Source organism: Coregonus lavaretus (assembly GCF_964263955.1).
Source record: "Coregonus lavaretus genome assembly, contig: SUPER_35_unloc_1, whole genome shotgun sequence".
NCBI classification, from domain to species: Eukaryota; Metazoa; Chordata; class Actinopteri; order Salmoniformes; family Salmonidae; genus Coregonus; species Coregonus lavaretus.
Genome location: NW_028167181.1, coordinates 1,975,966 through 2,002,619, shown reverse-complemented (window position 1 = coordinate 2,002,619; position 26,654 = coordinate 1,975,966). Strand labels below are relative to the sequence as shown.

The following is a 26,654-nucleotide window of genomic DNA, read 5'->3' as shown; positions in this document are numbered from 1 at the left end:
GATATTGACATACCATAACATTAAGACAACTGCACTAACAACCCGATGATCAACAGTCCATTCCCTGACCCCCCAAAATAACCCTCACAAGCTACTCTATTGGTCATTAGAAATGACCTTAGGACAAAGTTAGGGAAGCTTTTCAAACTCTTCACTCATCTAATACAGGAAAGGTATGGATTGCACTGTAACAGACAAATCTCCTAGATGTCTTGTAATTTTCTTGAGAGTGGAAAGTCACATTATGGAATAATACTGCTAAGGCACTTAAATTATTCAAATTCATCCTTTTCTCAGTCGACAATTTCTCATCATCTGCTCGTCAAGAGTAATGTCTGGGTAATTTCTTTCTACATAGGTCACATTAACATAGGGCTTTCCAAAGTGAAATGAAACTTTTTAGGGATCATCAACTTTTTGGGAGGCTTTGTAGGGCAATTGCTATTGAATCTCTTCGACTCTTCCTATGACATGTTGTCTTGATGCCAAAGTTATAAAATGTAAATCATAACGGCACTAAAATGACCCAGGAGCGCCTGGCAGCAAGGTGAGGGTGAATATCACTTGGCCGTGACTTGACTCCTAACGGCTAACAGATTGCAGGAACAGAAGCTGTCATTTGCCTAGATATCGTGGCAATAAGCTTTTCTGCCGGTTCAGCAAGATTCATCATTATTCAATTATAGCCTAGCTCAGGGACAGGATAGTTACTTTGGGGAGAGACTGCTGCTTCGACCGATGAGAGCTGCTTATTAACCGGGGAGTAAGTTGTCTCCTCTATGATTTAGGCTGGGTTACTGTATTCAAGAACTGCTGATGTAGCCTAAAAAGGGCTTTAGAAATAAATGTGATTGACGACTGCTTGTGATTGGAGGATAGATGGGGTCGGGGTTGACTTACAGGAAGGTCAGCGTAGAAGTAGTGCTTCCTGTCAAAGAGAGACTTCCTGTTGATGGTACAGTTAAGGGCCAAGCCTGTCATCACTGCAGCCTCCACACATCGTCTGTTCAGCACCTGAGGAGGAAGAGGAAAGGAACATAGGCCTACTTGGTAAAATGACTATGTAGATCGACATATTGTAGGCTAGGTTACATAGACCAGATTTTGTTCTGATGGACAAAAACTGTATTATTATGCAGTGAATAGACAAACAGCCTTTATTGACACGAGACATGTTTATCATCAGATGCACGATAACTCACTGGTAGCGTTCCAGGTAAGGAGGCATCAAAGAAGGACACCAGGGAGTTAGGTGGAGCCTGGAACCCGACCTGGGAGCCAGAAAACAGCTTGGTGTTGGAGTGGATCTGAGCATGGATCTCCAGACCCACTACACCTACCAACTCCTGGGGAGCACTACAACCACACATATACAGTCAGAGAAATTAACACTTACAAATGGGAGGCCACCATATCAACACCACGATTTCATTTTCTGAACTGACTAATAGACTGGACTTATGAATAGCTAACTGGCAGGGTTGTCTGTTATTGGAGTTTAGATGTGGGTCATTCATTACAGTACAGCATTTTAGACAGTTCTGTTGGTGGACTTATTGCCGCGTTCAAAACAGGGAACTCGGAAATCTCCGAATTCAGTGCGTTCAAAGCAACTGGGAACTCGAAAAAAAACGAACTCCGACTGGGAAAATCGATTTGAACAGGGGCGGCCTGTTCAATAGGGCGATATGGGCGACGCACTGCCAAACGGGAAAAGGAAGGGATTTTTTTTCTAATCAATTATATCACGGCAACAGTAGTTATCAGTGTTGTAATCTATACGTCTGATCTGCCACAGTGCCACACTGCCACTAAATGTCGAATCAGGCTAAAGTCGTGCTTCAAATGGCTCCCCCCCCTTTTGGGGCGATTTCAGTCAGGTTGAAAATCGCCCAGAAGTCTGTCATAGACTCCCATGTAAAATCTATTTTTTTCAAATTTCAGAGCCTTCAATACAATCTCAATGGGTGTCTGTGGGCTTGCACTTACGCGCTTTCGTCATACGTTACGTAACCATGAACGTAACTGAGAAAAGAGTGGATTGTTTGAAAGAAGTTCCTTTTTGTCGGCGAACAAATGAAGATAAATTGGCAACGAAACAATTAGGACCTCCCAGACCAAATTTTATAATTCAACAGGTTTCTACTAAAGGCGGAAAGTCCTACACCCGAGGATTTTCCAAAAATTGGTACGAACGAAAAAAGACATTGCCACTCACTCAACTGGATGACGAGGGATACAGGCTAGCTGTCCGCCGCCACAACGATGAGGTTAGTGTTGATAATCACAAGTTTACTGGATGTGGATATGGTGTAATAAAGGCAGTTTATTCAGAGGTAAATATATCTGGAATCGCGTTCACGGACCCGTTCGTCAAACTCTTAGGGAGCTATAAATTAAGCCCCATTACTTACCATATCAGATAAGAGAAATTGCTGCAGCTACATATATTTTACATCCTGGCCCTACATAGTTCACTATTTGCATCACTTACCAAAATATTACATGTGGTCATATATGCTTGGAAAGTGGAGATGCCATAGAACGTCAAAAAAGTAAACATTGCTGGAGACACATTGCCGTTTTGGAGAAGACATCGCGTTTGCTAGCGAAGAGATTTGTTGTGGCAAATGAACTTGGGCTGGGAATTGCCAGGAACCTCACGATAAGATATATGCATCAGCATTGCGAGTCTCATGATTCTATACGTATTGCGATTCGATACTGTGATTTTATTGCGCACCATATGTCTGTTGCAGAGGGATCAGAAAGCCATGAGAACGAGTTTTGATCAGTCATGGAAATAAAAGTGCTGAAAACAAATTGGCTCCCAATGTGAAAAGATTGAGAACAAGCTATGAAGGAACAATAATGGTGTTTTGGTGCAGGTACAGCCAACTAGCGCTAAAATATTGCGATATTGTCAATACAGTATATCGTAAAGTATCACTATGTAACTCGATTTCTTTCACCCCAATCCCTCAAATTAACGGTAAATAACTGAATTGTTTGCCCCACATTTAGCTAAGATGATTAGCTAGCCAGCTAAAATGTTTTATTTAGTTAGCAGTCGCATCTACAATAGTTTACTGTCAATAACATGTCTCCAAAAATGACGTGGTGTCTCCAATTGTGTTGACATTTTACAATTGCAATGCGCATCCATGAGTATCCACTTTCTGTAGCTCAGCTGGTAGAGCATGGTGCTTGTAACGCCAAGGTAGTGGGTTCGATCCCCGGGACCACCCATACACAAAAATGTATGCATGCATGACTGTAAGTCGCTTTGGATAAAAGCGTCTGCTAAATGGCATATTATTATTATTATTATTATTATCTGAAGAGAGCCCCGAAACATTGTGTGCAGACATTTTATGCAATAAATGAAGTAGGTTCAATCTAGTAGTTCTGATCTTCTGATTGGTCCTGATGAGTTGGGCGAGGTCCCCTGCAGGCTACTGTCACTGTTGCATTGGCTCTGAGTCGGGTTCTCTGTCTTCAAATGTTCAGCCTAAGAGAGGGGATTTTTGTGTGTGTGTGTGTGTGTGTGTGTGTGTGTGTGTTTAACAGTGATGATGTGTGTGTGTGTGTGTGTTTAACAGTGATGATGTGTGTGTGTGTGTGTTTGTGTGTGTGTGTGTCCTCAGAGCAAGAACTCGTGAGTTGGAAGAACTGAGAGGCCTATGGCGTGGGTGTTGTCCTTGGCCACCTGCTGACAAGGCTCACAAGATAGGACCCTTTTGTCCATTGTTATTGGATAGGAACAGAACTTATAACCAGCTCCTGACCTAAATAGATCTTAGCACAACATTTTACTCAACATATCATATTCCATATTCACTATAACAAATATATTTACTACGACATTAGCAAGAACCGCCACATCCTCAGCCGGCTAATCCAGTGTGTGAAGTTTTGCGGAGTGTTTGAGTTAGCTTTGCGAGGCAAAGATGAAACTGAGGGCTCCACCAACCCTGGTAAGCCAACACTTTTGAGATCAGTCAATAAATGCTTCTGGTATTGACTTATATGCTGCCCCTGTCTTCATGTTGTTGCTGGACATATCTTTTTTTAAATGTGTGTAGGTCACCTAAATCATCAGAAAAATTGCCCCTCCTGAGAATTTTTTCAGGAGCCGCCACTGGATTTGAACAGTCATCCAACTTGGAAACTCGGTCCTCTTTCTAGAGCTCCGACTTTCCGACCTAAAGATCACTGACGTCATGAGTTCCCAGTTGTTTTGAATGCGGAATATCAGCAAAACTTTAGTGACATCATCATACCTAATCAAAATCTGTCAAGTCAACCTGCGAGGATGCTCTGAAGGCAGAGAGAGGGGTAAGGAGGACAATATTTACATATTTGGAAAGGAGGCTATCATGCAGACGACCAGCTATAAATCAATCGCATCAAGGTTTTTAACGTCTAAATACGGAAGGGAATGTGGTTCTGAATTCTGTGCGACTCTCACCCTCGCTAACTTGCACAGGCGCGCGCACACGATACACAAACAGTGCACACCAGTGCGAGCTAGCTAACGTTAGCAATCACTCCGTGGACCTACCTTTTTGTTTGGGCTTGACTCTGACATCGGGAGACAGACGTACATATTCTCTTTATCACACACCAACTGTGCCTTTGGTGAGAAGTAATCATTGGATAAAATATTGCAATTTGTTTATTTATATTACATAGCAATGCAGTCATTCCTGCAGAGGAGCCTGCCATGTTTAGCCCTACTCTTTAGGGTATTATGGTAGTTGTAGTCATAGTAAACCAACTTTAATACAAAATGCGAGGGAAGTGCATTTAGGAAAACTTAAAACCCCACAATGCAACAAATTAAGATAACGCATATTTCGAATTTCCGGCGATTTGTGTGACACCTTCCGGCTACAAGAGCAGCGTTTGTGTGGCGGGAGTTTTCCACATCGTTGTCAAGGTTGGTTGTTTACAGCGAAATAAGTGTTGATCCGTGCAGTAGTTGTGTAAAATCGACAACGCGATGGCAATGAACGGCGATGAAGTGCATGGACTGAACGGCGAGACGTTGGCCCCATCTGAAACTAAACACACCAATGGCACTACCAGCAAGTCAAAAATAGCCAGCGCAAACGGCGAGACAGACATCCACACTCCCAAGCAAAATGGAACTAAGAGAAGAATCCCAAACGATACATTCTCTTTCACTGCCGAACCCACCATAGAAGACATACGACGGATGCAAGCGGAATTTACTGATGAGCGAGACTGGAACCAGTTCCACCAACCCCGCAACCTCCTGCTAGCTATGGTCGGAGAGGTGGGCGAGGTATCGGAGCTGTTCCAGTGGCGTGGCGAGGTGACCGAAGGACTGCCCGGCTGGACCGACTCCGAGCGCGACCACCTGGCACATGAACTCAGCGACGTCCTCATCTACCTAGTTGAGCTGGCTGAGAAATGTCACATCGATTTACCCCAAGCTGTGCTGCGCAAAATGGCCCTAAATAGGCTGAAGTACCCTGCCAGCAAGGTGCGTGGCTCCGCTAAGAAGTACACTGAATACAAGGACTGAGCAAATGCATGCTGTCATGCCCAAGATGTATGACTTTCAACCCGGGGTGTATTCGTTACGGAAAACGTTTAGCGTTTAAGAAGCGAACGAAACGGTGAGGGACCTACCTGAATTTGTCCAATAGGAACGCTCGAATTGGCGTAATGAATACACCCCTGCATTTACAAAGTACACAAGAACTGAAAATGACTGTTCAACTTCAGTTGATGGAAATGGAGAGTGTTTATACAACATTTGATTTAGGGCACTACTGTATGTCAATAGTTGGTCAAACTGCCCTTAGCTGCTTTTAGTTTTATAAAGTGCGTTTTAAATCAATGTTTTAATTTAACTATATGGATATTCATCATCTTTTGACTTGCCTCTGGTGGTTTGTCATTTTTACTGTTCCCCAAAGTCAAATGTGTAGGCACTTGTAAGAAGTCAATTTTTATTTTTCATAGCATGAGTAACTACCTTTAACTCTCTTAAATTCATATTGTTGTCAATGATCGGCGGAAGATATGTTCTTTTGTTGCTTTAAATGCATGTGTGCAACAATCTTCCTCCCAAAAATAAAAGTGCCTTCAACTATACTTGCTGTCCTGCAGATGCTTTGTATTGTATGTATATTGACTTCGTAATGCGCTTATCAATCAGATAAATGCAGATTGTAGACTGATTTAATCACTATTGCCTTATTTACTTCCCTGGGAAATTAGCTACAATAAGAGATGGGGAAATTAACACACGCACACAACGCTACTATGGGAGATGGGGAAATTAACACACGCACACAACGCTACTATGGGAGATGGGGGAATTAACACACGCACACAACGCTACTATGGGAGATGGGGGGACATTAACACACGCACACAACGCTACTATGGGAGATGGGGGAATGAACACACACACACAACGCTACTATGGGAGATGGGGAATTAACACACGCACACAACGCTACTATGGGAGATGGGGAAATGAACACACGCACACAACGCTACTATGGGAGATGGGGAAATGAACACACGCACACAACGCTACTATGGGAGATGGGGACATTAACACACGCACACAACGCTACTATGGGAGATGGGGGACATTAACACACGCACACAACGCAACTATGGGAGATGGGGACATTAACACACGCACACAACGCTACTATGGGAGATGGGGGGACATTAACACACACACACAACGCTACTATGGGAGATGGGGGGACATTAACACACACACACAATGCTACTATGGGATATGGGGAAATGAACACACGCACACAACGCTACTATGGGAGATGGGGAAATGAACACACGCACACAACGCTACTATGGGAGATGGGGACATTAACACACGCACACAACGCTACTATGGGAGATGGGGACATTAACACACGCACACAACGCTACTATGGGAGATGGGGGAAATGAACACACGCACACAACGCTACTATGGGAGATGGGGGGACATTAACACACGCACACTACGCTACTATGGGAGATGGGGACATTAACACACGCACACAACGCTACTATGGGAGATGGGGGAAATGAACACACGCACACAACGCTACTATGGGAGATGGGGGGACATTAACACACGCACACAACGCTACTATGGGAGATGGGGAAATGAACACACGCACACAACGCTACTATGGGAGATGGGGAAATGAACACACGCACACAACGCTACTATGGGAGATGGGGAAATGAACACACGCACACAACGCTACTATGGGAGATGGGGACATTAACACACACACACAACGCTACTATGGGAGATGGGGAAATGAACACACGCACACAACGCTACTATGGGAGATGGGGAAATGAACACACGCACACAACGCTACTATGGGAGATGGGGAAATGAACACACGCACACAACGCTACTATGGGAGATGGGGACATTAACACACACGCACAACGCTACTATGGGAGATGGGGACATTAACACACACACACAACGCTACTATGGGAGATGGGGACATTAACACACACACACAACGCTACTATGGGAGATGGGGGACATTAACACACGCACACAACGCTACTATGGGAGATGGGGAAATGAACACACGCACACAACGCTACTATGGGAGATGGGGACATTAACACACGCACACAACGCTACTATGGGAGATGGGGAAATGAACACACGCACACAACGCTACTATGGGAGATGGGGACATTAACACACGCACACAACGCTACTATGGGAGATGGGGACATTAACACACGCACACAACGCTACTATGGGAGATGGGGGAAATGAATGAGTTACTCTTTTTTTGTAACTGTTCATTTTGATAAGCAGTCAGTCCAACAGTATTGTTTCGTGGCCCCAGGCCTAGGGTTAACAATCCAAAATGTCGGCTAGCCAAATCTGATGGTTTAATGAGCTACAACTATACTGAAATATAAATGGAACAATTTCAAAGATGTTACTGAGTTAGTTCATATAAGGAAATGAGTCAATTGAAATGAATTCATTAGGCCCTAATCTATGGATTTCACATGACTGGGAATACAGATATATTGGTCTTAGAAAAGCAGTCAGTATCTGGTGTAACCACCATTTGCCTCATGCAGCGCAACACATCTCCTTCGCATAGAGTTGATCAGGCTGTTGATTGTGGCCTGTGGAATGTTGTCCCACTCCTCTTCAATGACTGTGCGAAGTTGCTGGATATTGGCGGGAACTGGAACACGCTGTCGTACACATCAATCCAGAGCATCCGAAACATGCTCAATAGGTGACATGTCGGGTTAGTATGCAGACCATGGAAGAACTGGGAAATTTTCAGCTTCCAGGAATTGTGTACAGGTCCTTGCGATATGGGGCCGTGCATTATGATACTGAAACATGAGGTGATGGCGGAGGATGAATGGCACGACAATGGGCCTCAGGAACTTGTCACGTTATCTCTGTGCATTTACATTTCCATAGATAAAATGCAATTGTGTTCATTGTCTGTAGCTTATGCCTGCCCATGCCATAACCACACCGCCACCATGGGGCACTCTGTTCACAACGTTGACATCAGCAAACCGCTCGCCCACACGACGCCATACACGTGGTCTGGGGTTGTGAGGCCGGTTGGACATACTGCCAAATTCTCACAAATGACGTTGGAGGCGGCTTAAGAAAGAGAAGGGAACATTCAGTTCTCTGGCAGCAACTCTGGTGAACATTCCTGCAGTCAACATGCCAATTACACGCTCCCTCAACTTGAGATACTTTTGGTCATGTAGTGTATGTGGACACCTGCTCATCGAACATCTCATTCCAAAATCATGGGTATTAAAATGGAGTTGGTCCCCCCTTTGCTGCTATAACAGCCTCCACTCTTCTGGGAAGGCTTTCCACTAGATGTTGAAACATATCTGCGGGGACTTGCTTCCATTCAGCCATGTGTATTAGTGAGGTCATGCACTGATGTTGGGCGATTAGGCCTGGCTCGCAGTCAGCGTTCCAATTCATCCCAAAGGTGTTCGATGGGGTTGAGGTCAGGGCTCTGTACAGGCCATTCAAGTTCTTCCACACCGATCTCGACAAACCATTTTTGTATGGACCTCGCTTTGTGCACGGGGCATTTTCATGCTGAAACAGGAAAGGGCCTTCCTCAAACTGTTGCCACAAAGTTGGAAGCACAGAATCTAGAATGTCATTGTATGCTGTAGCGTTAAGATTTCCCTTCACTGGAACTGAGGGCCCTGGCCCGAACCTTGGGAAACAGCCCCAGACCATTATTCCTCCTCCACCAAACTTTACAGTTGGCACTATGTATTGGGGCAGATAGCATTCTCCTGGCATCCGCCGAACCCAGATTCGTCCGTCGGACTGCCAGATGGTGAAGCATGATTCATCACTCCAGAGAACGCGTTTCCACTGCTCCAGAGTCCAATGGCAGCAAGTTCCAGCCAACACTTGGCATTGCACATGGTGATCTTAGGCTTGTGTGCAGCTGCTCAGCCATGGAAACCCATTTCATGAAGCTCCCGACGAGAAATGCTCACTCAATGGGATATAAACAAATTTATGCACAACATTTGAGAGAAATACGCTTTTTGTGTGTATGGAACATTTCTGGGATCTTTTATTTCAGCTCATGAAACATGGGACCAACACTTTACATGTTGCGTTTATATTTTTGTTCAGTGTATATGGCCAAGACTATTTTTGGCTAGTCTGTGTAATAAAATGCAAAGCAGTTTATCTAGTGTGTGTGTGTGTGTGTGTATGTGTGTGTATGTCCAGATTCTCCACCGCTTTGCACTTGCACACATCTGTCATGGATCAAAAAGCATTTGATTGGTGTAATTGTTGGCTGCAGGGAGTTTCCACCATTGTTAAATCCGTGACGGGAAGTGTGCAAGGACAAACTGGGGAAAAGGAGGACTGGGATGCAGCCTGTCTGTGTTAAGTCAGTGTAGCCCCAAACTAGAAGACGTTTTATTAGTCGTATGTTCAGGATACACATGGTATACACCGTCAAACAAAATACTTACTTGCAGATTCCTTCTCGACAATGCAACAACAATAATAAAATATAAGAATTTGAAAATAAAGTAAATGGCTCAGAAGAATAGAATAAACATTTTAGCATTAGTATAATACAGGAAGACACAATTTATATAACAATATTTACATGTGTTTTGGAGAAGGGGGGGGGGGCATGTGTTTAAATTGTGCAGTATTTAGCAATAGTAAATAAGAGGTATGCGCTAAGGTGCGGCGACTCAGTGCAGGTGGTCAGTCCAGTTCAAGTGTTCAGCAGTCTGATGGCTTGTTGATAGAAACGGTCTCAGAGCCTTATGCTCCGATACTGTCTGTCCGACCGACGGTAAGGGAGTGAGCGAACAGCTAGTGTGTGGGGTCCTTGATGATCCTGCGAGACATCCTCAGGAACAGTTTCAAGTAGATGTCCTGGATGGGTGGGAGCACGGTCCCATGAACAGTGAGTGAACACTGTATTTCTGCAGTGCCCCCCCATTGAAATGGTTAGGGTTTAGGGTAGGGACTTCCCAAAGATCCCAGATAGCACTGACCATATTGAAACAATGGCAGTCAGGCAAGTTAGACCCTCTGTGTGATTTGCTGCACCATAGCATAACCCGTAGCCTGAGGGTAACATACTGAGATGCGATGCACAATTTATTTTCTTTTTATAGCATGGTGTGAGCCTATAGCAGCATAACTCCTGGGCCTGGCTGACACATTCTTGGGTTGCTAACGCTATTCAATTTGTGTGGAAATGTCCCAGGCAGGTAGCAGGGTGGAATCAATCTCTCACAGCCAAAGGGGTGGGTTGTCTCTGGTGAATCTGGAAGTAATGTTCCTCCAACCACATTGCTTCCTTAATTGCTATTCAATATGGCTGCTAGGAGAGAGTGGAGTAAATTTAGCACATTTTTACATTTAGCATCACTCTAAGGGGAAAAAAGTCATTTCTAACAAAGATATCTACAAATATTTCAGGGTGTTGTGTATCCCTGGAAATAATCAGAATTCATATAAAAAATAAATAAGTGGTCTGTTGGCACAACTTACACTGGGTATGGGGTACATTGAGCTGTGGGAAAGGGTAAGTTAAGCAGCCTACACATTTCTGTCCTAAATGAAATATTACCACTAACTTTTTAAAAACATGTCTATCTCTATTTCCCAAACACAATTCAACACAATCACTTTGTCTTTTAATACTTTTTCAAACATTTAACATAGGCCAGGTCCTGTTGTTAGCTCATATCCCAGCGATAATGCCTTACATTACACCTGGGATGTAAACACTTCAATTTGCTCAACCATTGGCTCAACTTACTGCATGGCAAACATTTGGACTATATTAGCCCACACAGCTACAAGGATGCACTTTCATGCTAGGTTTATGACCTCATATTGAAGCTTATAGAGACCCCAACTGATGTATAGAACAATCTTAGAATGATCTACTTTGTTTTAGATACAAGTGTCATGAAACCTTTAACACACTCGACTCTGGACCTCAGAGCCAGTTTCACTGCATGTTTTCATTGTTCCCATCTAATCAGGGACTGATTTAGACCTGAGACACCAGGTGGATGCAATTCATTATTAGGTAGAACAGAAAACCAGCAGGCTCTGGACCTCGTAGGGTAAGAGTTGAGTACCCCTGCAGTCTAACACAATAAATTCATTTGAATTTTTAGACCTAACTTGCTTACCACTTTGTCCATGTGGTGTCTTCCTTCACTGACTCCATGAAATGATGACCTCTCCCTAAATATTTGGTCAAATGATTAATTTTGTGTATGGCTTCTTAGAAACAAGGGTGGCTCAACTTACCCCTTTGGCTCAACTTACCCCACTTTCCCCTATAGCTCAGCTTTGTGGTACCTGTTATTTCTCTATGAGAGTTGGGGAAGTTGGCACTATACCAGCACCCACAGTGACAGAGAAAAATAGGTAATTTGTCTGAGACGAGGTTTTGGAGAGCTCTTCTTGCCTACATTTCTAAAACTGGCTGTGCTTTCCTTGTGTTGTTTCCTCATAACCCCCAAAGCATTGGGTATGAGTGAGTAATCATGAGGAGCAAATGAATATTTCTATAACCCATTCCTGAAGCTATAACTAATACCCCAGCTGAATGACAATGCAGCTCTGACTCAGGCAAAAGTAGGCTCTGCAATGCATCTTTTGCTATTCGTCACAGTTATTTCCCAAGTCTTGGGATTTTTACTCAAGTCTTGACTTGACTTTCCCCATTATTATGAGACGTATGACTTCTACCATACATTTGTACCTTTTTTAAATGTAATGCAGTCTGCATGCTTTGATGTGATGCCATTTGTACGCAGGGCTGAAGCAGATAGGCTTTCCAGACCTACATAGCACCAATCTACTCAACCTTCTTTACAATTGGATGTGAGGTATACCTACCATTTGTACACACACCCACACGGCTCCCCTGTCCTCTCCCTATCTCCTCTGTCAGATCCTTCTCTGCAGGGATGCCCAGGTGACAGCCAAAATGCGCATCGCCCAGACGGGCTCCAGGATGCACATCACATTGCATCGCCCAGGCAGAGACAGACGCACAGAGCGATTTCTCATGCCACTCACCCTGCTTATGGCCAGACAGTGATTTCCTCTCCTCTGTTTGTTTGGTTCTGACAGAGACAGCCAGCACAGCACGGAGCAGCACAGCATAGTGCATCCCAAATGGCACCCTATTCCCTATACTCTAAAGAAGTGCACTACTTCTGACCAGTGCCCCATAGGTTCTGATCAAAAGTAGTGCACTATAAAGGGATTTGGGAGTCCAAACTATCTTTATCACCTCTCTGATTCCTGCTCGCTGAAAATGACAAAGCAGCCAGATGTTTTTTTCCCTCTCACTTTTTAGAAAGCTGACACCAATGTTCTGCTTAAAACAACCTGACGTTTTCTCCCCCGCAAATGTTGGGATATTGATGTTATACCGTACAAGTGATTCAGTTTTTTCCATCAGGAAAATGTAACATAATGTCAGGTAATTCGAAAAGCCACGGTCGTGTAGTGTTTTGTTCACTGATGTGACGCAAGTGCGTACGCACACACACACGGACACACGCACATAAAGGTCAACTAGAGTGCAGGCTAGGTAGCTAAGAAATAGTCTGGTACTAATGTTTTACTGAAAAGTTTCTATTGAAAAAATATGTTATCTAGGTTACGTTGTTCTTAGTCTCCCTGTCTTTGCTAGGTCAGGATGATGATAATGACGATGATGGTGATTGATGAGGCTGATGATGGTAATGATTGATGTTGACAGCACCTGACAAAATTATATGAAGCTCGTAGTCAAAAGTTTTGGCTCCAGTCGGAGAGCGATTTCTTCATACATTCATCCCGTGAGAACTTGTCATCTGGGCCGTTACAGTGCATTCGTAAAGGATTCAGACCCGTTGACTTTTTCCACATTTTGTTACGTTACAGCCTTATTCTAAAATTGATTAAATTGTTTTTTCCCCTCATCAATCTACACACAATACCCTGTAATGTCAAACCAAAAACAGTTTTTTAGAAATGTTTGCATATGTATAAAAAAAAAAAAAAACTTTAATATCAAATTTACATAAGTATTCAGACCCTTTACTCAGTACTTTGTTGACGCACCTTTGGCAGTGATTACAGCCTCGAGTCTTCTTGGGTATGACGCTACAGGCTTGGCACACCTGTATTTGGGGAGTTTCTCCCATTCTTTTATGCAGATCCTCTCAAGCTCTGTCAGGTTGGATGGGGAGCGTCGCTGCACAGCTATTTTCAGGTCTCTCCAGAGATGTTAGATCGGGTTCAAGTCTGGGCTCTGGCTGGGCCACTCAAGGACATTCAGAGACTTGTTCCGAAGCCACTCCTGCGTTGTCTTGGCTGTGTGCTTAGGGTCGTTGTCCTGTTGGAAGGTGAACCTTCGCCTCAGTCTGAGGTCCTGAGCGCTCTGGAGCAGGTTTTCATCAAGGATCTCTCTGTACTTTGCTCCGTTCATCTTTGCCTCGATCATGACTGGTCTCCCAGTCCCTGCCGCTGAAAAACATCCCCACAGCATGATGCTGCCACCACCATGCCTTACCGTAGGGATGGTGCCAGGTTTCCTCCAGATGTGACATTTGGCATTAAGGCCAAATAGTTCAATCTTGTATTCATCAGACTAGAGAATCTTGTTTCTCATGGTCTGAGAGTCTTTAGGTGGCTTTTGGCAAACTCCAAGCGGGCTGTCATGTGCCTTTTACTGAGGAGTGGCTTCCGTCACCATAATACCATAAAGGCCTGAGTGGTGGAGTGCTGCAGAGATAGTTGTCCTTATGGAAGGTTCTCCCATCTTCACAGAGGCCTCTCTGGAGCTCTGTCACAGTGACCATCGGGTTGTTGGTCACCTCCCTGACCAAGGACCTTTGCTCAGTTTGGCCGGACAGTCAGCTCTAAGAAGAGTCTTGGTGGTTACAAACTTCTTCCATTGAAGAATGATGGAGGCCACTGTGTTCTTCGAGACCTTCAATGCTGCAGACATTTTTTGGTACCCTTCCCCAGATCTGTGCCTCCACACAATCCTGTCTCGGAGCACTACGGACAATTACTTTGACCTCATGGTTTGTTTTTTGCTCTGACATGCACTGTCAACTGTGGGACCTTTATATAGACAGGTGTGTGTCTTTCCAAATCATGTCCAATCGAATGAATTTACCACAGGTGGACTCCAATCAAGTTGTAGAAACATCTCAAGGATGATCAAAGGAAACTGGATGTACCAGAGCTAAATTTCGAGTCTCATAGCAAAGGGTCTGAATACTTATGTAAATAACATTTATAAAACCTGTTTTCACTTTGTCATTATGGGGTATTGTGTGTAGATTGATGTTTTTTTTTCCATCCATTTTAGAATAAGGCTGTAACGTAACAAAATGTGGAAATATTCAAGGGGTCTGAATACTTTCCGAATGCACTGTATGTCTGCAATGCTGGGACTGCTACACTTCAAGGCTACCAGAGACTCTCTGACAGACAGGAAGACATGCAGCTAACTGTTGGTTGATGCTAATTGACATAAAACCAACCAAAGTAAAAAACGCTGGGATGTTTGGGGGAAACTTGACAACAAGATGGCAGTTGCCTTCACATGTCATAAGGATCTCTGTAACAGCCTCTTCTCTGTGGGCTGTGCCTGTGGTGGAACACTGGTCCCTCGGAGGGAAGTGGTGGGCGCATCACTTTCAAGATGCAATATTACATCAGACCAATGTGGCATCAAACTGTTCCAAGTTCACAGGCATTAGATTGCCACTAGTTGCATAATTGTATCCTAGCACAGTTCCCCTTTCCTCCCTTTCTAGTAGCCAGCATATGCCTGTACTGTATTCAAAGGTGATGCTTACTGCCAGTGAAAGTGGACAGTAGTCTGCTCCTTTGTGTTCACTGATGATATTCTACTGCATTTCCATCCCAACTGCTGTTTTTCCTCTTAATATAAACTGAGGATGTACCAGATAAGCTGGCAATAGAGTCGTTCCACCATGCAGTCCTTTGTGGAGTCTGTTTCATCCAGTCACTGATTTCCACGAGGTCTCAATACCCAGAATTCTCAGCTAGCTCCCTGCTAGGCCGGTAGTGACAGCCAGAAGCAGGGGTGCTTAAATCAACCGTACCTCTGATCAAAGTTCAGCATTGTGGGGGCTGAAATTGGACCGTTGGCACATCATGGACTCACCATCCGAGGCTACCACCCTGAGATTATTTCTGGCTTTGAAGGGATTCATCATAGGCCTGCATTCATCATACACATCCCGGTGTGGAAATGGGGTAAAAAGTCCATAGTGGAGTGGAGGAATGAGGATTCTCTGACTGAAATGCTAATGTGGACAGGAGTGTTGCGCAAATCAATAGGGATGTGGTATGCTTTGAAAGTAGTGTGCCTCGCTTTTATATTTTGGAGAATACTTACCCCTCCCTAACTTTATGCTTTGAAAGTGGTGTGCCTCGCTTTTATATTTTGGAGAATACTTACCCTTCCCTAACTTTATCCTTATAGATTTTGTCTTTGCCTCTGTTATGTTCTAAATATCAGCTCGGAATAGGGCCCCATTGAAATGCTGTCTGAGCTGTATACAACGCAAGGTCTTTCACATAACTGGATCAAATTCAATTCTGTGCCCAAGGATGATGGCTACAAAGTGCTGTCTCTTTTGAATGAGAGACCAAGGCTATAGTAGTACTTTTTTTCTTCAAGGAAGTTGTTGCTATGTAGGGACTGTTGCTATGGAAGAGGCTGACTGTCTTGCTGCCTCCTTTGTGATCTGAGTGAAGTTGCAGGTCTTCAATTCTACCACTAGGAGGAGCCCTTTCTCTCTATTTTATGTACTGGTTGAAGTCAACTAGAGAAGGTGGCTAACCTGTAGCCTGGTCCCAGATCTGTTAGTGCTGGATAGTCAACGGCTTGGCCACACAACACAAACTGCTCTGGGATCAGGTTGGTGAACCTGGGGAAGTGACTCGGATGGCTTTGTTTCTCCTCAATCGGGTCCTTCCTGCGTGGAAGAGCGTCACAGGTGGAACGATGCTGCCTTACAGGCCTTGGGAAGATAGGGAGAAAGAAAGGAACCGAGTTATATAGAACGTAATGGAAAGAAACCGAGAAGGACTTGACTGTTGTTTTGATGAAAATGCCAAGATGCGTCGGTCAGTTCGTCTGTTTGTGTTCAGTGCTTTTGAGCTGTTGACGTTCATGAATTATTCAATCTATTCCATAGCAGTAGTGGCAGTGGCGGCTCCTGAAAAAATTCTCAGGGGGGGCAATTTTTCTGATGATTTAGGTGACCTACACACATTTTAAAAAAGATATGTCCAGCAACAACATGAAGACAGGGGCAGCATATAAGTCAATACTGATATACACATTACTTGCTTCAAAAAGGCCTCATGGTTGAATTGGAAATATGTGCACCTGAGCAAGCAGGAGCTTTTGATAGAGGCTACTGAAAACATTGATGCAAGTTATTGGTAATAAGAAATTTTTATAGACTTCCATATTCTGCCCTCTTGTATAGATTTGTGAAAATGAACAGTGATAGACATTTTGCCTGAAAACAGAATTTGAAAATAATTTCTAGAAAAGGTAAACACAGCTATCTGTATGGCTTTGTAAATATGAACAACCATATTCTGGCCAATTGTATAGATTTGTAAAAAAAATTGTTTACTTTTAAAAAAATGAAAAATAACTATTTTAAACAACATCAACTGTGAACTGATTTGGGCGTGTGTGTGTTAAAGAGACAGACAGGGAGGGACAAAGAGAGAGAGAGGCTACATTACTTGTACTGAAACTGTTCTCTTCTCTCTTTCAATGCAGCAAAGCGGTCAATGACTTTCTCATTGAAATCAGGCATGCTGAGGACTAGTTTACTAGTTACTTTTTAGCTTGCTGCATGATCAAATTCAGCTGATGCGCATAGCAATGCACGTAATGGCCTTTCTTGAAATGCTCACGCACCTTTTGCCTTCTCTCGCCTCATCACACTGGCTCCATCGTAAGCTTGCGCAATGAGTTTGACTTTCACGTCGTCGGCAAAAAGACCGTTCAGTCTCTCCAAAAGCACACTGGCGATTGAGACTGAGGTTGATTCCGAGATGGGAAGGAACTCAAAAAAGCGCTCCTGCACTTTGTGGTTGTCTCTTTGATGTGAACTTCTTTCAAAGAGACAATCGAGTTGCACTGAACGCTATAGCCATCTTGATAGTAGTACGTGAATTGATTGATGCTGCTACCCGCTCTTTTCTTAGTTACGTTCATGGTTACGTTACGTATGACGAAAGCGCGTAAGTGCAAGCCCTCAGAAACCCATAGAGATTGTATTGAAAGCTCTGAAATTTGAAAAAAATAGATTTTACATGGGAGTCTATGACAGACTTCTGGGCGATTTTCAACCTGACTGAAATCGCCCCAAAAGGGGGGGGGGCCATTTGAAGCACGACTTTAGCCTGATTGGACATTTAGTGGCAGTGTGGCACTGTGGCAGATCAGACGTCTAGATTACAACACTGATAACTACTGTTGCCGTGATATAATTGATTAGAAAAAAAATCCCTTCCTTTTCCCGTTTGGCAGTGCGTCGCCCATATCGCCCTATTGAACACACCGCCCCTGAGTAGTGGCACCCTAAATGTGAAGGCCTCTGCATGATTCACTGACTCAATCAGTACTTTTTGATTTCATAAACACTTTTCTTTTTCTCTTCTCTTCATTTTTGCCCTGAGCTCTGTTCTCCAAGTCCCCCTAGCTAGCTCTCTAGTCTACGTGTGTTTTGAAGGCACACTCCCCACTGCCATTTTGAAGAGACATTTATGAAAAGCTGTTAAACGCAGTTTGAGCTCTGCCAGGGTGTAGAGAAACTGTAAGTTGACGGCGTGTGGAACAGCGCGGACCAGGCCTGGAGGTGCATTAGTTTAGAGGTTAATGTACCATTTTTCTGTACTTTAAGTAATTTAGGATTAACCATGTTGACAGACAGGTCCAGCCCTGAGAATAAGCAGTAAAGTTAACTTGAGAAGACCTACAGTATTGGTTTTCTCCAGCACCTACAGAACATAGCATTTGAAATGTTTTATATTGATGCAGAGTTTTGTTGTCATTCAGGTTTGCCCTCATTGTAAAACTGTCTATGCTAATAATTTTGCTTTATTGCAAACACAACCTCCACGCATTCCATTAAGGCCCAACTGTCAGAAACAGATGCCTTTTGGGTGTATGTGTGTGTGTAAAACGTGTGTGTGCGTGCGTGTCTTTTATGTGTGTTTGTGTGTGTCTTTGCATTCATGTCACATATTAGCAGCACTCAAAGGGAACAGAGCAGTAAACCAGTTCACACGGTCGTTTGCCATTAAGCCCTGCTAAGGGTGTGTGTGTATTCTCCATAACTCACAGGGCGCGGTGGGCTGGCTCTGCTGCTCCTGCTGCTACATATGAACAGAACACAACCCCTGGTGCACTTAGTGAGACGAACCCAGAATATAGATGAGATTAGTAGTACGCCATGATCCCACTGACGTCCTCCCCTCCCTTGTCTGTGGTTACCTCTCGTCAGAGTAGTCCAACCTGGGAGAGGTGAACCACACACAGCCGCTCTGTGCCCCTCCGCGGCCCCCCATGTCTCCAACCTAGTAAAGGCGAGGCAGGCGAGGTGAGTAGTCATGCTGTACTTCGCTCCGCAGGTAATATGACACATTACATTACAATGGAACGATTTGATTAGTGTAATGGTGGCTAGCTACATAGTTGTATTTGTATCAAAGATAAAGGTGTAGTATAGAGTAACTATCGAGGTTAGCTAGCCAGCTATATTCGTTCGCAGCGACGCCGTTTTTCAAACAAAGTCAACACCGCAGCCATTGCTAGCTAGCCAACACTACCAGCTAGCAGCTAGCAGTACTGTAGCAAATAAATACAATATCCTTTTAGCCAGCTACATTCGTTCGCAGCGACGCCGTTTTTCAAACAAAGTCATCACCGCAGCCATTGCTAGCTAGCCAACGCTACCAGCTGGCAGTACTATAGCAACTAAATACAATATAATTTTAGCCAGCTACATTCGTTCGCAGCGACGCCGTTTCTCAAACAAAGTCAACACAGCAGCCATTGCTAGCTAGCCAACGCTAGCAGTACTGTAGCAGCTAAATACATTATCTTTGTGCTAGCTAGCCAACGTTTAATTATTGCTGCGTTATGAAAGGAACTAGACACGGACACGAATTATCTGTTTAGCGTGTTAACACACTATTGGTAGTTTGTTGTAACCAAGTATTGGTGCTAAACCATGTGTTATTGGATGCTAGCATGCTAGTTAGCTATGGCGTCATAGTTAGCTAGCTGAATAAAGTAAGTTGAGTCTATTCCTTGAAACATTGAACCGCTGTAGTTTACAACAATTCTAATTTCTAAAGTGGAAGTTGGGAGAGTTTTATTCGGGTGTTTCAGTGAAACAATTATAGTTTCTGAGGTGGAAGTTGGGAGAGTTATATTTGGGAGTTGTGGTAAGGGAGGCCCCGCTCTCTCCTTTCCCAGATGTTTAGTTCATTTCATTCCGATCTCCTCTGCATTATTGTAGCCATTTGCTACAGCCTGTCAACTATGCCTCTGCCTATCCCTGTTCTCTCCTCTCCGCACAGGCTACACAAACGCCTCACACCGAGTGGCTGCTGCCTCTCTAACCTGGTGGTCCCTGCACGCACCACACACCTGGAGTTCCAGGTCTCAGGCAGCCTCTGGAACTGCCGTTCTGCTGCCAACAACGCTGACTTCATCCCAGCCTATGCTACCCTCCAGTCCCTCGACTTCCTGGCGCTGACGGAAACATGGATTACCACTGAAAACACTGCTACTCCTACTGCTCTCTCCTCGTCTGACCATGTGTTCTCGCATACCCCGAGAGCATCTGGTCAGAGGGGTGGTGGCACAGGAATCCTCATCTCTCCCAAGTGGACATTCTCAATTTTTCCCCTAACCCATCTGTCTATCTCCTCATTTGAATTCCATGCTGTCACAGTCACTAGCCCATTTAAGCTTAATATCCTTGTCATCTATCGCCCTCCAGGTTCCCTTGGAGAGTTCATCAATGAGCTTGACGCCTTGATAAGTTCCTTTCCTGAGGATGGCTCACCCCTCACAGTTTTGGGGGATTTCAACCTCCCTACGTCTACATTTGACTCATTTCTCTCTGCCTCCTTCTTTCCACTCCTCTCCTCTTTTGACCTCACCCTCTCACCGTCCCCCCCTACTCACAAGGCAGGCAATACGCTTGACCTCATCTTTACTAGATGCTGCTCTTCTACTAATCTCACTGCAACTCCCCTCCATGTCTCCGACCACTACTTTGTATCCTTTTCTCTCTCGCTCTCCTCCAACACTACTCACTCTGCCCCTACACAGATGGTAATGCGCCGCCGCAACCTTCGCTCTCTCTCTCCCACTACTCTCTCCTCTTCCATCCTATCATCTCTTCCCTCTGCTCAATCCTTCTCCCTCCAATCTCCTGATTCTGCCTCCTCAACCCTCCTCTCCTCCCTTTCCGCATCCTTTGACTCTCTGTGTCCCCTATCCTCCCGGCCGGCTCGGTCCTCCCATCCAGCTCCGTGGCTTGATGACTCATTGCGATCTCACAGAACAGAGCTCCGGGCAGCTGAGCGGAAATGGAAGAAAACTAGACTCCCTGCGGACCTGGCATCTTTTCACTCCCTCCTCTCTACATTTTCTTCATCTGTTTCTGCTGCTAAGGCCACTTTCTACCACTCTAAATTCCAAGCATCTGCCTAACCCTAGGAAGCTCTTTGCCACATTCTCCTCCCTGCTGAATCCTCCCCCCCCCCCACCCCTCCTCCCTCTCTGTGGATGACTTCGTCAACCACTTTGAAAAGAAGGTTGACGACATCCGATCCTCGTTTGTTAAGTCTAATGACACTGCTGGTCCTGCTCACACTGCCCTACCCTATGCTTTGACTTCTTTCTCCCCTCTCTCTCCAGATAAAATCTTGCGACTTGTGACTACAGGCCGCCCAACAACCTGCCCGCTTGACCCCATCCCCTCCTCTCTTCTCCAGACCATCTCCGGTGACCTTCTCCCCTACCTCACCTCGCTGATCAACTCATCCTTGACCGCTGGCTATGTCCCTTCCGTCTTCAAGAGAGCGAGAGTTGCACCCCTTCTCAAAAAACCAACACTTGATCCCTCTGATGTCAACAACTACAGACCAGTATCCCTTCTTTCTTTTCTTTCCAAAACTATTGAGCGTGCCGTCTTTAGCCAACTCTCTTGCTATCTCTCTCAGAATGACCTTCTTGATCCAAACCAGTCAGGTTTCAGGACTGGTCATTCAACTGAGACTGCTCTTCTCTGTGTCACGGAGGCTCTCCGCACTGCTAAAGCTAACTCTCTCTCCTCTGCTCTTGTTCTTCTAGACCTGTCTGCTGCCTTTGATACTGTGAACCATCAGATCCTCCTCTCCACCCTCTCCGAGCTGGGCATCTCCGGCGCGGCTCACTCTTGGATTGCGTCCTACCTGACCGGTCGCTCCTACCAAGTGGCGTGGCGAGAAGCTGTCTCCGCACCACGTGCTCTCACCACTGGTGTCCCCCAGGGCTCAGTTCTAGGCCCTCTCCTATTCTCGCTATACACCAAGTCACTTGGCTCTGTCATATCCTCACATGGCCTCTCCTATCATTGCTACGCTGACGACACACAACTAATCTTCTCCTTTCCCCCTTCTGATAACCAGGTGGCGAATCGCATCTCTGCATGTCTGGCAGACATATCAGTATGGATGACGGATCACCACCTCAAGCTGAACCTTGGCAAGACGGAGCTGCTCTTCCTCCCGGGGAAGGACTGCCCGTTCCATGATCTCGCCATCACGGTTGACAACTCCGTTGTGTCCTCCTCCCAGAGTGCGAAGAGCCTTGGCGTGACCCTGGACAACACCCTGTCGTTCTCCGCTAACATCAAGGCGGTGACCCGATCCTGCAGGTTCATGCTCTACAACATTCGGAGAGTACGACCCTGCCTTACTGCCTTACACAGGAAGCGGCACTGGTCCTAATCCAGGCACTTGTCATCTCCCGTCTGGATTACTGCAACTCGCTGTTGGCTGGGCTCCCTGCCTGTGCCATTAAACCCCTACAACTCATCCAGAATGCCGCAGCCCGTCTGGTGTTCAACCTTCCCAAGTTCTCTCACGTCACCCCGCTCCTCCGCACACTCCACTGGCTTCCAGTTGAAGCTCGCATCTGTTACAAGTCCATGGTGCTTGCCTATGGAGCTGTGAGGGGAACGGCACCTCCGTACCTTCAGGCTCTGATCAGTCCCTACACCCAAACGAGGGCATTGCGTTCATCCACCTCTGGCCTGCTGGCTCCCCTTCCTCTGCGGAAGCATAGTTCCCGCTCAGCCCAGTCAAAACTGTTCGCTGCTCTGGCACCCCAATGGTGGAACAAGCTCCCTCACGACGCCAGGACAGCGGAGTCACTCACCACCTTCCGGAGACATTTGAAACCCCACCTCTTTAAGGAATACCTGGGATAGGATAAAGTAATCCTTCTACCCCCCCCCCCCCCCCCTTAAAAATAAAATAAAATTGTAAAGTGTTTATCCCACTGGCTATAGGGTGAATGCACCAATTTGTAAGTCGCTCTGGATAAGAGCGTCTGCTAAATGACGTAAATGTAAATGTAATGTCTCCCTTTGTCGAACATCTCCTCTCCCTCCCCTGACGTGTACTCACTCTCTCTCTCTCCCTCCCCTGACGTGTACTCACTCTCTCTCTCTCCCTCCCCTGACGTGTACTCACTCTCTCTCTCCCTCGCTCCTCTGTCCCTCTTTCTTTCAATGTCCAACCTCTCCCTCCCTCCTCCCCTCATCCCATTACACATCCTTGTCTTACCACCTAGGAGTCTCTTGGCGTTGGCCTGTAAAATCGTCCAGCTGCTCCCTCCATCCCTTCCTGTGTCTGCACTGACGGGTCATCGCTCACCCCACTGCCATAGGGACGAAGCTTCTCACATCTCCCACTAACACGACACCTTTCTCTGGACCTCCACAGGGCCAGGAAAGTTCCAGCAGAACTTACAGTAATGGGCCCTGAATAGTGTGTGTTTAGGATAGATTAGGACGGAGCACCAATGAGCGGTGTTGCCACATTACAGTCCCTGGGTACACTGCTGGGCCTTAACTGACAGGGACTGAGACAGGCCCTTTAGGACTGCAATGGCTCAAGACTATTTAGCCACATCCCAGTGCAGATGCTAGCAAGCGATAGCATATCCCCTTTACTGATGATTCCTATCCTCCAAATTCATGGTGTCAAACACTTCAAAATTTGACGTTTGGAGAAACAGAATGATACGGAGCAGGAGTCAACCTGGGGTGTCAAAAACACAGAAACGTGAGTAAATGTCTAATTCTGCAGTGAAACTGAGAGCCTGTTGGTGTGTATATAATAGAGAAAGAGAGTACAGAATCTTTATTATTCTCCTTGTGAATGAACACAAACATACGCCTACAGTGCATTCGGAAAGTATTCAGACCCCCTGACTTTTTCCACAGTTTCTTACGTTACAGCCTTATTCTAAAACGGATATAAAAAATATAAAAAATCATAAATCTACACAAAATACCCCATAATGACAAAGCCAAAATAGGTTTTTAGAGATTTTTGCAAATGTATAAAAATAAATATATGGAAAAATGACATTCACATAAGTATTCAGACCCTTTACTTGTTGAAGCACCTTTGGCAGCGATTACAGCCTTGAGTCTTCTTGGGTATGACGCTACAAGCTTGGCACGCCTGTATTTGGGGAGTTTCTCCCATTCTTTTATGCAGATCCTCTCAAGCTCTGTCAGGTTGGATGGGCAGCGTCGCTGCACAGCAATTTTCAGGTCTCTCCAGAGATGTTCGATCAGGTTCAAGTCCAGGCTCTGGCTGGGCCACTCAAGGACATTCAGAGACTTGTCCCGAAGCCACTCCTGCGTTGTCTTGGCTGTGTGCTTAGGGTCGTTGTCCTGTTGGAAGATAAACCTTCGCCACAGTCTGAGGCCCTGAGCTCTCTGGAGCAGGTTTTCATCAAGGATCTCTCTGTACTTTGCTCCATTCATCTTTCCCTCGATTCTGACTAGTCTCCCAGTCCCTGCCACTGAAAAACATCCCCACAGCATGATGCTGCCACCACCATGCTTCACCGTAGAGATGGTGGCAGGTTTCCTCCAGACGTGACGCTTGGCATTCAGGCCAAAGAGTTCAATCTTGGTTTCATCAGACGAGAGAATCTTGTTTCTCATGGTCTGAGAGTCCTTTAGGTGCCTTTTGGCAAACTCCAAGTGGGCTGTCATGTGCCTTTTACTGAGGAGTGGCTTCCGTCTGGCCACTGTACCATAAAGGCCTGATTGGTGGAGTGCTGCAGAGATGGTTGTCCTTCTGGAACGTTCTACCATCTCCACAGAGGAACTCTGGAGCTCTGTCACAGTGACCATCGGGTTGTTGGTCACCTCCCTGACCAAGGCCCTTCTCCCCTAATTGCTCAGTTTGGCCGGGCGGCCAGCTCTAGGAAGAGTCTTGGTGGTTCCAAACTTCTTCCATTTAAGAATGATGGAGGCCACTGTGTTCTTGGGGACCTTCAATGCTGCAGAAATGTATTGGTACCCTTCCCCAGATCTGTGCCTCGACACAATCCTGTCTCTGAGCTCTTCGGACAATTCCTTCGACCTCATGGCTTGGTTTTTGCTCTGACATGCACTGTCAACTGTGGGACCTTTATATAGACAGGTGCGTGCCTTTCCAAATCATGTCCAATCAATTGAATTTACCACAGGTGGACTCCAATCAAGTTGTAGAAACATTGCAAAGATGATCAATGGAAACAGGATGCACCTGAGCTCAATTTCAAGTCTCATAACAAAGGGTCTGAATACTTATGTAAATAAGGTGTTTCAGTTTTAGATTTTGAATACATTTGCAAAAGTTTCTAAAAACCTGTTTTAGCTTTGTCATTATGGGGTATTGTGTGTAGATTGATGAGGAATTTGTTTTATTTAATCCATTTTAGAATAAGGCTGTAACATAACAAAATGTGGAAATAGGGAAGGGGTCTGAATACTTTCCGAATTCTATAGAATGAAAAAAGCCATACGACTAAAGAAAACAGTTGAATGTTTTAAGTAGATTAAAACAAATACAGAAACCCCCCCCCTAATTTAATTATATTTATTCAGTTAAAAACATTTAATGCTTTGGAATATGCAAACAGATTAAAAGGTGGGTCCGCCTTGGAATGTCTGTATGGGAGAGTGGGGTAAATTGAGCCATTTTTCACATTCAGCATCACCCAGTCTAGGGAAATATAGCATTCTTTCTAACAAAGATATCTACATATATTTCAGGATGTTGTGTATCCCTGGAAATAATCAGAATTCATGTAAACATGACAGTTTTGAAAACATTCCCTCCCCTGACCCATTACACATCCTTGTCTTACCACCTAGGAGTCTCTTGGCGTTGGCCTGTAAAATCGTCCAGCTGCTCCCTCCATCCCTTCCTGTGTCTGCACTGACGGGTCATCGCTCACCCCACTGACATAGGGACGAAGCTTCTCACATCTCCCACTAACACGACACCTCTCTCTGGACCTCCACAGGGCCAGGAAAGTTCCAGCAGAACTTACAGTAATGGGCCCTGAATAGTGTGTGCTTAGGATAGATTAGGACGGAGCACCAATGCGCGGTGTTGCCACATTACAGTCCCTGGGTACACTGCTGGGCCTTAGCTGACAGGGACTGAGACAGGCCCTTTAGGACTACAATGGCTCAAGACTATTTAGCCACATCCCAGTGCAGATGCTAGCAAGCAAAAGCATATCCCCTCTACTGATGATTCATATCCCCCAAATTCATGTCCGTAGAAAAAGGCAGTGCCCAAACCGACTTAGAGTTGAGGTGCAGCCGAAATGCAAGGTTCACATTGGGGAAAACAGGTGCAGCCCTCCCACATACGCCACAACCACAACCATTCTTACACCAGGCCAATCCAACCAGCCAGAGGTAATCCACGCCACCAACGTGTG

General features: G+C 45.2%; 3 protein-coding genes across 4 annotated transcripts in view; 1 reads left to right on the top strand and 2 right to left on the bottom strand.

Annotated features, from left to right (window-relative positions):
* Window positions 1-4,732, bottom strand: part of LOC311110072 (glutamyl-tRNA(Gln) amidotransferase subunit B, mitochondrial-like) — a 31,611-nt gene extending 26,879 nt beyond the window's left edge. Inside the window, exons 1-3 of the mRNA XM_084188628.1 lie at window positions 4,565-4,732; window positions 1,203-1,356; window positions 901-1,014 (exon numbers count right to left, since the gene is read on the bottom strand). Coding sequence (XP_084044754.1) covers window positions 901-1,014; window positions 1,203-1,356; window positions 4,565-4,728 — 432 coding nt within the window. The 5' untranslated portion in view covers window positions 4,729-4,732. The remainder of the gene's footprint in view (window positions 1-900; window positions 1,015-1,202; window positions 1,357-4,564) is intronic.
* Window positions 1-26,654, bottom strand: part of tmem154 (transmembrane protein 154) — a 633,868-nt gene that overhangs the window by 74,100 nt on the left and 533,114 nt on the right. For both annotated transcript variants that reach the window (XR_014610669.1, XR_014610670.1), the window contains exon 9: window positions 17,961-18,194. The gene's annotated coding sequence lies outside the window, so the exon portion shown is untranslated. The remainder of the gene's footprint in view (window positions 1-17,960; window positions 18,195-26,654) is intronic.
* dctpp1 (dCTP pyrophosphatase 1) lies at window positions 4,902-6,122 on the top strand. The gene has a single exon (XM_084188627.1). The coding sequence runs from the start codon at window positions 5,006-5,008 to the stop codon at window positions 5,552-5,554; it is 549 nt and encodes a 182-aa protein (XP_084044753.1). The 5' UTR covers window positions 4,902-5,005; the 3' UTR covers window positions 5,555-6,122.

Bases quoted from the DNA above. Each gene is read 5' to 3' on its own strand.
- dctpp1 (XM_084188627.1), top strand. From the start codon at position 5,006: ATGGCAATGAACGGCGATGAAGTGCATGGACTGAACGGCGAGACGTTG.